The sequence below is a fragment of the Anopheles merus genome, unplaced genomic scaffold (assembly GCF_017562075.2).
Source record: "Anopheles merus strain MAF unplaced genomic scaffold, AmerM5.1 LNR4000543, whole genome shotgun sequence".
Taxonomy (NCBI): domain Eukaryota; kingdom Metazoa; phylum Arthropoda; class Insecta; order Diptera; family Culicidae; genus Anopheles; species Anopheles merus.
This window is the reverse complement of record NW_024428123.1, coordinates 24,931-39,973: the sequence shown is the minus strand read 5'-3', so window position 1 is coordinate 39,973 and position 15,043 is coordinate 24,931. Positions and strand designations below refer to the sequence as shown.

The window sequence follows — 15,043 nt, the reverse complement described above, 5'->3', positions numbered from 1 at the left end:
AAAACTATGACGAATCCGGCTGGCGGTCAGCCGACAACGGGGCTGCCTGCTGGCCCCGGTGAAAACCGAAAAGCAGTTGAAAAAAGAAGCAGAAAAGGCAGCCAAGCTGGCAAAACTGCAGAAAAAGCTGAATAAAAAGCAACAGCAAGAGCAGCAAGCAGCCGAAAAGCCAAAAAACTGAGGTTTGTACGTTTCAGAAAATTGCATCATGGTAAGTGTAGTACTACTAACATAACGCACGCACGTACGTTGCAATGCAAGTCAATTAGAAAGTCAAAAAGCCCAAAAGTGAAAGGCACAGGCCACAGCGTGGACAATTCTGTGTATCTATTCCTGCATTGTGTATCAATGCTTCAGTTATTAGACTCTTCAAGTAGTAATATTCAATGTTTAAATCATTTTTTCGTTTTAGAAAAAAGTAAAAGAACTAAGGTTGTTGCAGCATACTCTGGTTCAACCAAGGAGGGAGAGAAGAAAGATCTATCCGGTCCATTCCCCGACGCCTATAGTCCGCAATATGTGGAAGCAGCATGGTACAGCTGGTGGGAAAAGGAGGGGTTTTTCAAGCCTGAGTATGGAGTAAGTGTCATATATCTGTGTTAAAATTCTGCTATATTCGTTTTTATTCATTGGCCTTTTTCCCGTCTACTATCCAAGCAGCGCAAGCTAAACAACCCGAAGGGTCAGTTTGTGATGGTTATACCGCCACCGAACGTTACTGGGTCTTTGCATCTTGGTCATGCGTTGACCAATGCCATCGAAGATGCTATTACTCGGTGGCATCGGATGAAGGGCCGCACGACTCTGTGGGTCCCGGGCTGCGACCATGCCGGAATTGCAACGCAAGTCGTGGTAGAGAAAAAGCTCTGGAGAGAGCACAAACAAACACGACATGATTTGGGACGTGAAAAGTTTATCGACAAAATTTGGCAATGGCGCAACGAGAAGGGAGATCGCATCTACCATCAGCTGAAGAAGCTGGGCTCGTCGTTCGATTGGGATCGCGCTTGCTTTACAATGGACCCAAAGCTGTGCAAAGCCGTCACAGAGGCGTTTGTGAGGATGCACGAGATGGGCATGATTTATCGAAGCAGCCGGTTGGTGAACTGGTCATGCACGTTACGCTCCGCTATCTCGGATATCGAGGTAGACAAGGTAGAAGTGAGCGGTCGTACGCAGCTGAGTATTCCCGGGTACGCGGACAAGGTCGAGTTTGGTGTGCTTGTATCTTTCGCATACAAAGTGATTGGGAGCGAAAGCGATGAGATAGTAGTTGCAACGACGCGCGTTGAAACCATGCTCGGCGATACGGCCGTGGCCGTGCCCCCCAAGGACACTCGGTACCAACATCTGCATGGTAAATCGTTCAGCATCCGTTCTGCGATCGCAAGCTTCCCATCGTTTGTGACGAGTTTGTAGAAATGGCGTTCGGAACAGGAGCGGTGAAGATAACCCCCGCACACGACCCGAATGATTACGATGTTGGCAAACGGCACAATTTACCGTTTATCACCATTTTCTCCGATGATGGAATTATTGTGGGTGACTATGGAAGCTTCACTGGCATGAAGCGGTTTGATGCGCGCAAAGCCATTCTGGCCGCTCTGCAAGAGAAAGGTCTGTACCGCGACACGAAAGATAACCCGATGGTGGTACCCGTCTGCTCTCGATCGAAGGACATTGTGGAACCGCTTATTAAACCGCAATGGTACGTTAAGTGCAGCGAGATGGCTGCCAATGCGACGGAAGCAGTGCGCACGGGTGCGCTTGCAATCACACCGGATGTGCACAAGAAAATCTGGTATCACTGGATGGATGAAATCCGCGACTGGTGCGTTTCTCGCCAGCTATGGTGGGGTCATCGAATTCCGGCCTATCAAGTGGTTTTCAAGGATCCTGCAAAAGCACCGAAAAATTTGAGCGACGAAAACCTGTGGTTTGTTGGCCGTACGGAGGCAGAAGCACTCTCGAAGGCAGCTAGCACGTTGAAGGTGGATAAAGCACTGATTAGCATGAAGCAGGACGAAGATGTGCTTGATACATGGTTCAGTTCGGGTTTGTTCCCGTTTTCCGTGTTCGGCTGGCCGGACAATACGGACGATCTGAAGCTGTTCTATCCTACGACACTGTTGGAGACTGGTCATGACATTCTGTTCTTCTGGGTTGCCCGGATGGTGTTCTTTGGTCAAACGTTGCTTGGCAAGCTACCGTTCAAGGAGGTATTCTTGCATCCAATGGTACGCGACGCTCACGGGCGCAAGATGTCCAAATCGCTCGGTAACGTAATCGATCCGATGGACGTTATAACGGGTATTTCGCTCGAGGGATTGCATAAGCAACTGTACGACTCGAATCTGGACCCGAGAGAGATCGAAAAAAGCAAAGGCGGGACAGAAACAGGACTATCCGAACGGTATACCGGAGTGTGGCACTGACGCTCTTCGATTTGCGCTTTGTGCGTATATGACTCAAGCGAGAGACATCAATCTGGATATTCAGCGCGTACAGGGCTACCGTTTCTTCTGCAACAAGCTGTGGAACGCGACGAAATTTGCCTTGATGTACTTCCCCGGAGCGGAAAAGTACGACATCATCACATCGCTGGTAGGTTTACAAAGGCGTGGTTGGGTATGTTAATGCTGGATTTATTCGTTTCATTCGTTTCTCTCACAATTTTAGGATGGTTTGGAAAGCAACCTCGATCGGTGGATTCTATCACGCCTCGCCGGATGTATTGAAACTGCAAACCGAGGTTTCGAAAAGTACGAGTTTGCCCTGGCGACAAACGCTTGCTACAACTTCTGGCTTTACGATTTATGCGACGTTTACCTGGAGTGTTTGAAATCCGTTTTTCAAACGAATGATGAATCAGCGAAAGCATCCGCTCGTCGCACGTTGTACACGTGTCTCAATTTGGGTCTGAAATTGCTTTCACCCTTCATGCCTTTTATTACGGAGGAATTGTATCAACGACTGCCCAGGGGCGATTTTGGCACGGTTGCTAGTATTTGTGTTGCATCTTATCCGGAGCAGATCGACAGCCCTTGGAAGGATGAATCGATCGAAAAAGGATTCGAATTCGTGCAGAAAACGGCTCGGGACATACGTTCGGCACGCAGCGACTACAATATTCCCAACAAGACTAAAACCGACGCATATTTTATCTGTAGCGACGAAGGAGTGCGCAGCGCACTGGAACGGTTCACTCTCGAGCTGGAAACGATGGCATTCTCGCAAGTGCACTTTGGCACTGTGCCTCCGGCAGGCTGCGCGATCCTGACCATTTCCGGTCAGTGTGTAGTGCACCTTATGCTGAAGGGCCTGATCGAGGTTGACAAGGAGATCGAAAAGATGACGAAGAAGCAGGAAGCCCTGCAACAGACCATTGCAAAGTTACAGCAAGCAATGGCTGTCCCGAACTACGCGAACAAAGTGCCGGAAGATGTGCGGAAAGCTAACGTTGAAAAGCTAGATCAATCAAAGGTAGAAATCGAACGTTTGTCTTCAGCAATCGATACACTCAAACTGATGTAATCCAAGCGCATTTGGCACGTGCTGCCGTTATTTTCACAATCAACCTCATTGCATCGCGCACATTATTAAGGAGTCGGTTTACCCTTCGTAATCAATCGTTACATAAAAGGATGATTAATCACCTGGATGTTATACTTCTCGCTGGCAATAAACGCTAATATGATTAGTATGATGAAGATTGTTTTCGTAACTATCAAAATCATGTGTTAATTTTATTTTTTTGCTATGTACATTGGGCGAGTGGTTGCAATTGCAAACTATTTTCCATCAATTGGATGAAATTCAATTGATTTAAAAAACGTATTAAAGAACTGGAACTAGGTACATATTGAAATTATTTTAAAAAGGAGAAAGAAATAAAATTCAAAACACAAATCGTATAACGAAACAACGACAATTTTGCCAAGATAAACACTGCAAGCTAACCCTTCGTTCAATCTTTCGTGAAATTTGTCGAATGTCGGACGTCTTGTGAAAGTGACAACAGTGCTCACATTTTAGTTTCATTTCATCGATATGAAACTCTATGCTTTAGCCCAGGGGTCTCCAAACTTTTCAGCTCGCGGGCCGCATTGCTTCACAATCAACCTTGTTGAGGGCCATTTTGACGTTACCTTTAAAATGAGTGGAAGTTCAAATCTCGTTTAATGAGAAAATACTATTGAAATATGTAAAATTTTTGCAGGTTTCTTTTTTTGAATATTGGTTTTCATCTTTTAGAAATAAAACAAAAATAATCATATAGAAAAAAGCTATTTAATTTAACATTAACATTTAACATTAACCCAGTCCTCACGGGCCGCATCAAAGGCTCTTGAGGGCCGCATGCGGCCCGCGGGCCGTAGTTTGGAGACCCCTGCTTTAGCCGATTGTTACTGTGTTTTTGAGAGAGAAAAAATGTCACAATTTGGTAAAATATTCTTAACAATTTACCCGCTATGTGACGTAATACAATACAGCTCTAATATTTCTACAGTTTAAATATACACAGAATGACGTTTATTGGCAAAAGCAACCCTCGTCACAAATGGTATAACCTGACCTGATGATTCTTTTTGTTGACATCAAATAGCATTTCCATATCTATTGTCCTTCGGTACTGAGAAAAAATACTGCACAAAATATATTTACATCTATTCTCCGTATTTATTGTAGAATAAGCCAATTTGTGGTGTACCAATTTAGTTTGCTGTGAGCTGTTAACAAAAGCCATGGAAGAAGATTTACCGACAGAGTTTGATTTAATTGTAATCGGAACGGGTGAGTCATCGCTCTAATAAGTCGTAGTGCGTTTGTGATAACAAATTAACTCTGCGTGTGTGACTGCTTTCTTTCCATATAGGCCTCACGGAATCGATCATAGCGGCTGCAGCCAGTCGCATTGGGAAAACGGTTTTGCATTTAGATACGAATGACTATTACGGTGGCTACTGGGCCTCTTTCAACTTGGAAGCATTTAGAAAGTATCTTAACACGAGCGCTACTCAAATTTCCACCGCGGTAGAGGCGATCAATAATAATTTTCTCCCACTGCAAGCACAACCAACATTGGTACGAAACGTCCAAGAGCAATGGTACAATTTCCCCGAAATGGGCGATGTAGATGGTTGGAACCGGGAAAAAATCGAGCAAGAGTTTCGCAAGTTTAACATTGACTTGGTTCCGAAGCTACTTTATGCGCGTGGTTCAATGGTGGAACTTTTGATATCGTCCAACATTTGCCGCTACGCCGAATTTCGTGCATTAGATCGAGTCGCCACCGTTTGGGATGGACGCATTACGACGGTGCCGTGCTCACGATCGGATGTGTTTACCAACAAGGAGGTGAACGTGGTTGAAAAACGGCTCCTTATGAAGTTCCTACAGAGCTGTGTCACGTACGAGGAGGATTCAGAAGCGAAGGAGGAACTGGACGGGAAAACGTTTCTGGAACACTTGCAAAGCCACAAGTTAACACCGAATCTAACCCACTACGTGCTGTGTGCAATAGCGATGGGAAATGCTCGTACGCCATGCCGGGAAGGTATAGCGGCTGTGAAAAAATTCCTCATGAGTCTTGGTCACTATGGAAATAGTCCGTTTCTTTTCCCGGTGTACGGGTGCGGAGAGATACCGCAGTGCTTCTGCCGGCTGTGTGCCGTTTTCGGTGGAATCTATTGCTTAAATAAGGCTGTGGAAGGCATACACTTTGAACAGTGCAGCGAAGGCCTCAAATACGAATCAGTGAAATGTGGAAAACAAAACATTACATCGAAGGGTTTGGTCGTAGGGCAAGGGTATATGTCGCGTGCGGTATTCAGTAAAAGTACACCGGCGGAAGGCGCAGCCCAGAAGTTGTGTGGGAATTTGGCACGTGCCGTCATACTTACAAATGTGCCTTTGGGTGGTGCGTCGCAAAACCGGGAGGGGGTGGGGTGGCAATCATGAAGCTTCCTCCCGCAAACAATCACCAGGAAGGTGCTACCATACTCCAGATGTCCCATCCCAGTGGAACCTGTCCCAAAGCAATTTGTGAGCATTATATAAACTGTTAACTGAAATCAACATTATAGAATGGCTTTTTATTGCATTACTTTTTTACAGATCTTATACACGTGACCACATTGGCTGTGACGGATAACCCGGAAGAAGATCTGAAACCCTACGTAGCACAAATTCTCAGCAAGGATTACCTGCCCGCACCGGAAATCACAAATGAAAATGCCAGTGAAAATACTGAGTCGGAAAGCGTGAAGCGTGAAAATACTTCTTCAACCATACTTTATGAAGCATACTTTAACATTCCCAGCTGCCTTGCATGCGCTGAAAATGCAAATTTATCGCTTCCTGTGGGAGTACGCCTCGTATGCGGTCCATACCACGAGCTAGACTATGATCAAAGCATAGAGCAAGCTAAAACAGTTTTCCACGAAATTTTTCCCGACGAGGAGTTTCTGCCGAGAGCGCCAGACCCAGAGGAGATTATCATCGGCGAGGAGGAGCCGGTACCTGACCAGGGGGACTCTCTCCAAGACAGCAACGAACCGGTTGACAATGCAAGTGAATGCCGTGAATTAGAATCCGAATCTACCGACGCGCAGGAAGCGAAGGAAGATGTCGTCGATAAAGCGGAAGAGTGCACTGAGCAAAAGTAATGGCAAAAAACCACCATAGTCGGGATATCAAAAATATACTGCCAACTATATACATTGTTTAACATTATTAACATAAAGTGGGAGATATGAAAATCCTATCGCTTCGTCACAGCATCGCCGATATTCTAAATAAAGTGAGCATTTGAGCTTGTGCAATATTTGACAACGTGTTTCTATAATACAGCGATACTAGTGCTGCAGGATATTTATTTATTGTACATTTTGCTACCTACATATTTTCTGCAGCGACAAAACAATGGCAATTGCTTTGAGCTGTAGCTCACTATCAAATGGCTGGCTTGTCTGCTTTCCAAAGAGACAAGAGATATATGGTAGGTAACTAGAAGGTGTGAGCTAGAGACGGGAAGAATGGTCTGGTAATACATTTTTTCTCGAATGTATTTAGGAATTATTTTCACCAAATCATATACAGATCGTATACAAAGAATGTTTATGTGAGAAGAACTCTTTGAGTTGCTTTGAGTTTAGAAGAAGGAACTTAAAACAGAAAACAAACGGGTTTCACCTAGCCCAGTGTCAACATACTCACCATTAAGACAAAGAAGGCTCTTTTACAATGGGTTCGACGGATTGGTTGTATTTATCAATTCGCATTATTCCCTCTACAAGCAGATGCAGAACACAGAAAATAAAAACGAACAAATAATTTCCTAATCCCAGATAAAGATTTTGAATTTCCAAATGTCAGATGCGTTACCTGTCAAGTTATGTGAATGATTGTACCTGTTTACCTGTTGTTTGTGTTCGGCATGCACCTGTTTGGTGGCGTTCAAACAAAGCGGCTCATTCAATAAACAACTTGAAAGTGTTTCTAAAAGATATAGTGAATTAAAGTTATGTGTTGTACGTAACTATAGTTATTTGCAATGTTTGTAGTGAGTAGTTTAGCTCCATGAGCGGACAAATGAGCCGTTTTTCAAACATTAAGTACATTAAGTTCATCAATCAATCGGCGGTCCAGCTCGGCAAGCAGAACATCGCTACCATAGCAACCCAATGTTCATGGTTCGAAGTAAACAGAATATTTTCAGTCTGACTTGATACGCAACCTTTTTTCGTTCGGTGTGATATCGGCTAAACAACTTAATTTTAAGAAATATGATTTATATTGCAAAATAGTTGAACCAAACAAAGAGCCGTGTAAGAATCATCTGCAACTAAGCGTAAAGATAAAAATGAGCAGCGAAAAGGTAATTGATGCACAGCATATCCGGTAATTTTAGACAGACAATTAACGTAGCGGGGTTCATTGTACGTTTGGTATAGGTTCTTTATCGTCATGAGGAGCCGCACGGTCAAGGCGATGTATACTTCTTGTGGCAAACTGGCGCCTCGGCACAACTGTTGGCTAGCACCGGTAGTGATGGCACGGTGGCTATATACAACCGCCAGGGGCAACTACAGGAACGGATTGTACTGCAAGGGTATGCTGCAATGTGGGTTCACTTGAAGTCAATATTCTAACCTCCTTGTACTTTCTAGGCTTTGTGCTGGATTTGCCTGGGATCGGGATGGTGACGTTCTAGCGATGATAACGGCCAGTTCGCACCAGCTTATTATCTGGGATTCGAATTCGCGGAAAAAACAAACGGTAGACATAGGACTTCGCGATCTACCAAGCTGTATAATATGGTCCAAAAAGATAGCCATTCTTGCAGTAGGTACGGCTCGTGGCAACCTATCGATTTACAATCACATCTCCACGAAACGCATACCGATACTTGGCAAGCACACAAAACGCATCACCTGTGGTGCATGGTCGACGGAGAATATTTTAGCTCTGGGCAGTGAGGACAAGTACCTTACGCTCAGCAACGAAGAGGGCGACACGTTGCGGTCGATCCAGCTGCGAGATTGTCCGAGCGATATGTACTTTGCCGAAATGAAAACGGACGAACGTGTTCCGGGAGAAAATACGATCAGTATGATACTGGGGAAACGGACACTCTTTCTCTACCACTTGCCCGAACCGGACTCACCTACGGAGCTTGGGTTTCAGCAGCGCTACGGATCGTTACTGCAGCATAAATGGTTTGCCGACGGGTATATACTTTTAGGATTTAGCCTTGGTCATGTTGTAGCTATTTCGACTCACCCGCGTGAGGTAGGACAGGAGCTATGGCAGGTAAAAAACCATCGCGATTCGCTCAATAGTATTGCAGTATGCAAGGAGCTGGAGCTAATTGCTTCTTGCGGCGATAACAAGTAAGCAAACGTTATTAATATGCCCGAATTGTATGTTCTCTGCCAGAATCTGACCATTTCGTTTCCCCTTATAGTGTAAAAATCCATTCCATGACTAATCTTCAAGAAACCGTCAAGATTCTCAGTTTACCGGACCAAGCAGCGCTAAAGCACGTCGAATGGAGTGCTGACGGACAGTTGCTTGGTGTTACTACGTCACAAGGAGCAATTTGCGTGTTTGTAACGAAGCTACATTCCCTGTACGCCGTTGCTCCACCACGGATAGCGCTTTTGTCGAGTTTGGCGGAGATTGCAATTTATCACTACACGCCCGATCGTCAGAAGTCGCCACCGGTGCTCATAACACTTGAAATTGAACCATCATTCCTGACGATCGGTCCATACCACATGGCATGCGGTATGAACAACCACGTTTGGTTCTACGATCTAGGCCGGTCGATGACTGATACTCCGCTGCTACTTGGTGATCGAGAGTACATGTCGGAGATCAAACAGGTCGCTCTTAGCTCGGAATATTGTGCTGTTCTTTGTGGTGGACAGATTATGTTGCATAGGGTAAGATTTTGAAGGGCGCGGTAAGAGTTTAGTAATGATTAGCTGTTAATAATCTGACTTTAAACATTAAATTTAGATCGAATCTTCCACCGAAACATCGCAGAATCGAGAACCAAAAATATTTCCCGACGAAATACGCGGTATAGCCGAGTCGGTTATAACGTGCCTTGGGCTAACGAATGATTTTCTATGCTTTGCTACAGACGTAAGTGAAATAATGTTGACGGTTATTAATTATGTAAATGCTCGTCATAAACCTTGTGTTGTTATTGTAATTTCAGCTTGGAAATATTATTTACTTTTCGCTAGAAAACTGGTCCACGGTGTTGCAGTTTCGCCATCAAGCTGGCATTCGTGCAATTTATCCGGACGTTGACGCCACTCGGCTGGTGTTTATCGACGACCACAGTCAGGGTTATCTTTTTATTGCCGCATGTGACGAAACGTTAAGAATACCAGATTTCCCCAAACATTGCACCGGTATACTATGGGACTATTCTCAGCCACACATTTTTGTGGCCAACGATCGAAACACATGCACCACGTATGCATTTGTGCGAGTGTCTGTTAAAGGGAAGATGGTTGAAAAGGTCGGTACGACAAGTTTGATCAGTGAACAGACACCGCTCATGCTTTACGATGGAGATCTGTGCCTGCATGGTAGCGGAGGAAAGCTAACTTCGATCGTACTGGACACGCACGCCAACAAACCGGGCCGGGATGTGAAAGAGCAGCTACGTACGACGAAACTCATGCGCAAGTACCCGGATGCCTGGGAATTATGTAAACTGATGAATGATATTGACGAATGGAGGGAGCTTGGAATGGCCGCAATCGCAGATTTAAACATATCATTTGGTAAGTAAGAAACCGACAAAACCGGTTGTTGTGAAGCAAGTGAGTGAGTGTTTACTGCAAATTTTTGTTCATCAAACCTAAACAGCAACGAAAGTTTTTCGCAACATTGGGGACGTTGCAATGGTGTACGCGCTAGAGGACCTCAGCCAAATCGAAGACCTTAACACACTGACCGGTTTTTGTGCTGTACTTCGGAACGAAATCGAGGAGGCTAAAACACTGTTCGCTAAAAGTGGCAACCCGTCCGAGGCGCTCGAGTTGTGCCGGGATCTACTCCAATGGGAACAAGCCATGGCATTGGCCAGTACGCTTGCTCCAGAACAGCTACCCTTTCTGGCGCGAGAATATGGAGCACAATTGGAATTTACGTGAGCATTGTGAAAATTATTCTGCTTACCTTCGTGTCAATTTCTAAAGAAGAAAATGTTTTTGTTCACAGAGGAAATCACGCAGAAGCGTTAATGAACTTTGAGCGTGGCCTTAAGCATACTGAGACAAGATCGCCGGATTCGAAACAGCAACAACACGAGCAACACGTGAAGCTCTGCAAGGCCGGCATTGCTCGAACGAGCATCAAATGTGGCGATGTGCGACGCGGGCTTCAGCTGGCACTGGAGCTAAACGACAAACAACTGTACAACGATTGTGGTGAAGCAATGGTCGCAGCAGGGCACATGGCTGAGGCAGCATCTATGCTGGAAAGGGGAGAAAACTGGGACAAGGCAGCGGAAATATTCATTAACTTGAAACAGTGGAAAAAGGTGGACAATATCTTGCCCAACGTTGTGAGCCTTAAATTACACGCAGCTTACGGTAAAGCGAAAGAAGCAGAAGGCCACTATGCTGATGCAATCAATAGTTACCAGCTAGCCGGAGATCTGGACGGTGTAGTTCGAATATATCTACAGCACCTAGACGATCCCCATTCGGCTTCGGAGATTTTGCTTGAGACGCGATCGGTAGAGGGTTCCAAGATGTTATCGAAATATTTTGAGCAACACGGTGATTATGAATCTGCAATACAGTTTCTAATACTGTGCGGATGCATAACGGAAGCATTCGGCATAGCTCAAAAGCAGAACAAAATAGTGTACTATGGAGAGGTACTAGAGCAGAGCGCTGCAGCGAAACCGGGCGATTTTCTGCAATTGGGCGGACATTTTGATTCTGAGAAGTACACGCTATTAGCAGGCAAGTACTATTTCCTTGGGAAGGAATATTCCAAAGCCCTCAAACTGCTGCTGAAAGCTGCTTCGGTGGGAAATGAGGAAAATACAGCCCTGTCGCTAGCGATTGATTGCGTAGCATCGGCAGGAGACGAAAAATTGTCCAACATCCTAATTGAGTACCTGCTGGGAGAGTCGGATGGTGTACCGAAAGATCCAAAGTTGTTGTTTCGGCTGTATATGGCCAAACGCCAGTTCAAGGAGGCGGCAAAGGCAGCAATGATTATTGCCAATCAAGAACAGATTGCCGGCAACTACCGCAGTGCCCACGACTTGCTCTTTTCTATGTATCAAGAATTGAAACGCAACCATCTGGCCATTGCAACAGATATGAAAACGACGCTAGCTTTACTCCATCGATACACATTGGTCAGAATTCATGTGAAACGGGGAAATCATTTACTGGCAGCAAAGTTATTGCTGCAGGTCGCTAACAACATCTCTCAATTTCCCTCACGTACGTATACGCGAAGTCATGCGTGATCTATGTATCACCATTTTAACCTACTCCAACATTTCCGTATCTTTCCAGATGTCGTTCCTATTTTGACCTCTACCGTCATAGAATGCCATAGAACTGGGCTTCGAAAATCTGCCTTTGAGTACGCGGTCATGTTGATGCGCTCCGAACATCGGAGCCAGATCGACAGTAAATACATCAAGAAAATTGAATCCATAGTGAGAAAGGCTCCGCGTGGACAGTTGGAAGATGACGGCGAGCAAGAGTCGAGCCCATGTCCAGTTTGTGAAACGCCGCTACCCAACATGCATATAGTTTGCGGGCAGTGCAAAACAACGTTACCAATTTGTATTGCGACGGTACTATCCTCCATAATGTGCGATGAGTTCATTGAATTTATAGTGAAAATATTTTGCTTTCTAGGGACAGCACATCATTCGTGATGAAGTAGCAGCATGCCCCGAGTGTGATTTCCCTGCAATGAAAGTGGAATTTATAAAGTAATTATTATTGTTACTTATACATTCAGACCATTACTCATTTCGCTCTTGTTTCCGTTTTTACAGGATACTCGAAACAACCAATAATCAATGTGCAATGTGTGGAGAAGAAATAGATGCTGGAAGACTGGTAGATATAGATGACATTCAACCTTACATTAACGCTGGTACTTAAGATCTCACATGATGTGTTTGTGATTGAAAATTGAATTAATATTAGTAGCTCTTGTACCTTGTTTTTTTTATATCTTATATTTACAAGTACACAACCTAGTTTAAATGTATAACATGTATAAAAAAAAACCATGACACCGAGAATATATGCTTCTCTAACTACAAAAAATCGTTTTAAATCGCGAGAAACAAATGATAACGGTAATACATATTATAAAGAAGTTTTTTTCAATGAACGTTTAACTGCAAAAAATGCTCAGAATTGTCTACTAATATAAATATTTCATTTGATTTAATTTTTATTCACCACAGTTAACTAACTTTGCCAGTCACAACCGAAAAAAACATCATATTTTAGGTAACCGGGCTATCCGGGTAATCAGCAAGTTTGGAGGCTTAAAACTGTTACGCATTAATCTAGTATAAACAAAATAAAAAATAAAAAATCAAAAAATTAAATCATTTTTTTCTAATTTCGACAACTATTAAAAAAGGCTCTACTAATGGGGGCCTTCACGATTCTAGTTAGTTTTTTGTATGGAGTTTGACAGTTGGAAGCTGAAATCATGTAAACAATCCATACAAAACCACACAAAAAACTAGCCTGCGATTTAAGGTCTAGACAATTTTTGCCTAATACAGACGTCACACGAAGCGTAAACTCAAAAAGTTTACGCTTGATTTGTATAGGAGAGCGTAAACTTACTGTCAAAAGATTATAGGGTTGTATGCAAGGTGGAATGTATAATGAGGTGTAGTTATAGCGCTTTTGGCGATCCCCCCCCTGGGCTCCGATTTTGACAGATGGTTTTCCGCTTGCATATGTATTGATGGATTGTTTACGTTTTGCATGATCAATATTTGGTGGAGATCAATTTGGGTGAATATTTTAGTTTATTAGAACACAGCCCGTGATTTAAAATGGAAATTTTCCTTCGAGAACTTGAAGCGTTCGCCAAACTCGGAAAACTAACTGTCAGTTTTCTTCGTCGATTCTTCTTCCACCTAGCTGTCAAAACGGGCTTATAACTTGACCTGATATCTTTACGGTCCTTGCGCGTATCTCCGAATCCGCGTATAAGAGGTACCGTGTATCTCGGTGACCGCCTGTATATGTAATTTGCGCCACATATAGCAGAGCGTTAACAAGCTTTCTATTGACCAGAGTGACCAGATTGTTTTGTAAATCATCGGTAGGAATATGCATTTTTTTTAAACTTTTAGCGCGTGGCCACGGAGATGAAAAAATGTTGAATTTTTTTTCAACTTTGTCAAAACTGCTTGTCAACTGCAAAAAAGAGATTTTTCGTGGCCGCACCAAAAACATACACAAGAATGACAAAAAGCTCCAACATCTGAATATCATCGATGTTTTGTTTAAGAAGCACGAAATAGGTACATAAATCAATTAGAATCATGCATTGTAGCATTATTCTCATAGCAATGGGTCACAACTGCGCCAAATAGCTGTTTGTTTACGCATTTTCGCGAACGTCAAATTTTGTCACTTTTTGTCAACTTTCGTCAACTTTATTTCCTGGCTGCTCCAGGTTACAAAATTTTGACAAAAGCTCAAAAAAGTCACAAAAGCTCAAGTTTTGAAAAATTTGTCAACATTTTGTCACTCTCATGGCCTTTTGATCCAAACCTAATTTCGGTGTTCTTTCTTTCTATACCTCTTTGGTTGGCAAAAAAATGACAGAACATCTAAAGAATACCCTATCAGGTTAGGTCTGGTCACTTTGGAAGTTATGCCCCAATTGACATTTTCGAGCACGAATAACCGGGAGATCGAGCAAATTCCCTTAAACTGGAGCCTTAAACTTCCCTTAAACTGCACCAGTTTAAGGGAATTTAGAAAAATACCTTTAAAATGAACTGAGATGCGGCTTTTTCGTGTTTTTCTTCTAGATTCGCTCGAAAATGATGCCATTTTATACTTAAATAATATCGATTTTTTATAAAATAATGTCACATAAAATTTGCTCTTGTTTTTCATAAAAAAATCAAATCTACGAATGCAAAATGAACTCGACGGCATCGTCCATTGATAGAAGAAAGTCTAATTTACGAACTCACCAAATCTTAGCGCTTTCAACACACTTGATCACACACAAATCCAAAGTGGGTATAGGGACTAGGTGGGCTTATAGGTTTGGCAGGAAGGCCATATTGGACGAACGAATGACAGGAGGGGATTCGATTGTGATACGTAGTTTTTCACCCACACTACGACACATCAACCAAACCAGCCATTGAAATTCACACGCATACATCAACAAATGATCGAATCCCCTCCTGTCATTTCGTTTCCATTTTTACAGCACAGCACGGCTGTCAAAATGTTCGGGATAAGCCCACCTGTATAATAAACCC

At 43.5% G+C, this 15,043-nt stretch overlaps 3 protein-coding genes across 3 annotated transcripts; all 3 read left to right on the top strand.

Annotated features, from left to right (window-relative positions):
- Positions 1-412: 412 nt before the first annotated feature.
- On the top strand, positions 413-3,710 carry LOC121602635 (valine--tRNA ligase-like; the record flags this gene model as incomplete). Its single annotated transcript, XM_041931399.1, is given in 5 exon segments — positions 413-579; positions 661-1,360; positions 1,363-2,375; positions 2,377-2,604; positions 2,680-3,710. Coding segments are annotated over 5 exon segments (2,963 nt in total), but the record flags the coding sequence as incomplete, so codon positions are not given.
- Positions 3,711-4,573: 863 nt separating this feature from the next.
- Positions 4,574-6,828, top strand: LOC121602633 (rab proteins geranylgeranyltransferase component A-like). The gene is given in 4 exon segments (XM_041931396.1): positions 4,574-4,794; positions 4,877-5,929; positions 5,932-6,045; positions 6,118-6,828. Coding segments are annotated over 4 exon segments (1,767 nt in total). The 5' UTR covers positions 4,574-4,745; the 3' UTR covers positions 6,669-6,828.
- A 546-nt stretch (positions 6,829-7,374) lies between these two features.
- LOC121602634 (WD repeat-containing protein 19-like) lies at positions 7,375-13,067 on the top strand. The gene is made up of 11 exons (XM_041931398.1): positions 7,375-7,879; positions 7,956-8,113; positions 8,172-8,894; positions 8,969-9,449; positions 9,526-9,654; positions 9,731-10,307; positions 10,393-10,675; positions 10,747-11,990; positions 12,066-12,352; positions 12,417-12,493; positions 12,560-13,067. Exons 1-11 carry the CDS (start codon positions 7,865-7,867, stop codon positions 12,666-12,668), a joined length of 4,083 nt encoding a protein of 1,360 aa, XP_041787332.1. The 5' UTR covers positions 7,375-7,864; the 3' UTR covers positions 12,669-13,067.
- The last annotated feature ends 1,976 nt before the right edge of the window (positions 13,068-15,043 follow it).

Excerpts from the sequence above, each read along its gene's own strand:
- LOC121602634 (XM_041931398.1), top strand. Across the intron at positions 8,895-8,968 it reads GCTTCTTGCGGCGATAACAA|TGTAAAAATCCATTCCATGA; the intron begins GTAAGCAAACGT and ends TTCCCCTTATAG. Across the intron at positions 9,655-9,730 it reads TTCTATGCTTTGCTACAGAC|CTTGGAAATATTATTTACTT; the intron begins GTAAGTGAAATA and ends TTGTAATTTCAG.